At 52.3% G+C, this 1,278-nt stretch overlaps 1 protein-coding gene across 1 annotated transcript in view; it reads right to left on the bottom strand.

Annotated features, from left to right (window-relative positions):
- The window catches only part of PHB2 (prohibitin 2), a 6,099-nt gene that overhangs the window by 607 nt on the left and 4,214 nt on the right, over positions 1-1,278 (bottom strand). The window contains exon 9 of the mRNA XM_008567657.1: positions 526-531. Coding sequence (XP_008565879.1) covers positions 526-531 — 6 coding nt within the window. The remainder of the gene's footprint in view (positions 1-525; positions 532-1,278) is intronic.

Below are 1,278 nucleotides of genomic sequence, written 5' to 3'. Positions count from 1 at the left end.
CGCGCCCGTACCGGACCAGGACCAGCAACGGGATCGCAACCCTCAGTGTTGCTCCCGCACCTCGCTCAGCCAGTGAGCAGCTGGTCTGTATGTGGGATCCAAACCCACGGCGGGAGCGCTGCCGCGCTTCCCAAGCGGCGCACTGTAGCAGTGCGCCACCGGGCCGGCCCTGGAGGTTTATCTTTTTTTTTTTTTTTCCTTTTTGTCTTTTTTCGGGACCGGCAACGGGTCGCAACCCTCAGTGTCGCGCCCGTACCGGACCGGGACCAGCAACGGGATCGCAACCCTCAGTGTTGCTCCCGCATCTCGCTCAGCCAGTGAGCAGCTGGTCTGTATGTGGGATCCAAACCCTCGGCGGGAGCGCTGCCGCGCTTCCCAAGCGGCGCACTGTAGCAGTGCGCCACCGGGCCGGCCCTGGAGGTTTATCTTTGGGGAGGTGAGAAAGGTGAGGTGGTGGGGGAGGAGATGGGTACTGGGAGAAGATGGGCTATAGGACCCCATAGAAATAAGATGAATCCAACTTACCTTCCTCTGTGGATGCCAGACAACCCGGTAAACAGGAAGCAGAAAGAGAAGAGAAATTCACATATGATTTGATGGCTCCAGACCACACCCAGCTCTAAACCCTCCTTTGCTCCCAAGAGAAAAAGACAAATGGGTTGGAAGCCAGGAACATCAGGTTCATGAAAGGAGATTTGTTCTCCTGGCCACTGCTATTTCTCACCTCTCCTTTCCTTACATTCTTCCATGCACCACAGCAGCAGTTTTAGGGCCCTCCAGTAAGAATACTGAATCATCAGGGCCGGCCCGTGGCTCACTCGGGAGAGTGCGGTGCTGATAACACCAAGGCCCCGGGTTTGTATCCTATATAGGGATGGCCGGTTAGCTCACTGGTTGAGTGGGGTGCTGACAACACCAAGTCAAGGGTTAAGATCCCTTTACCAGTCATCTTTATGAAAAAAAAAAAGAATACTAGTCATCTTTATGAAAAAAAAAAAAAGAATACCGAATCATCTTTCGTTACTTTTCAGTTAGACACAAACTTTACAAATTGCTTTTTACATGAATAAACCTATTCGATTTCATAAGACCAATCCTATGACATACAAGATAGGAACTGTCGGGCCGGCCCGTGGCTCACTCAGTAGAGTGCGGTGCTGATAACACCACGGCCACGGGTTCGGATCCCATATAGGGATGGCCGGTTTGCTCACTGGGTGAGTGTGGTGCTGACAACACCAAGTCAAGGGTTAAGATCCCCTTACCGGTCATTTTTTT

This window comes from Galeopterus variegatus, unplaced genomic scaffold, assembly GCF_000696425.1.
Source record: "Galeopterus variegatus unplaced genomic scaffold, G_variegatus-3.0.2 Scaffold336, whole genome shotgun sequence".
NCBI lineage: Eukaryota > Metazoa > Chordata > Mammalia > Dermoptera > Cynocephalidae > Galeopterus > Galeopterus variegatus.
This window is presented reverse-complemented; position numbering and strand designations above follow the sequence as displayed.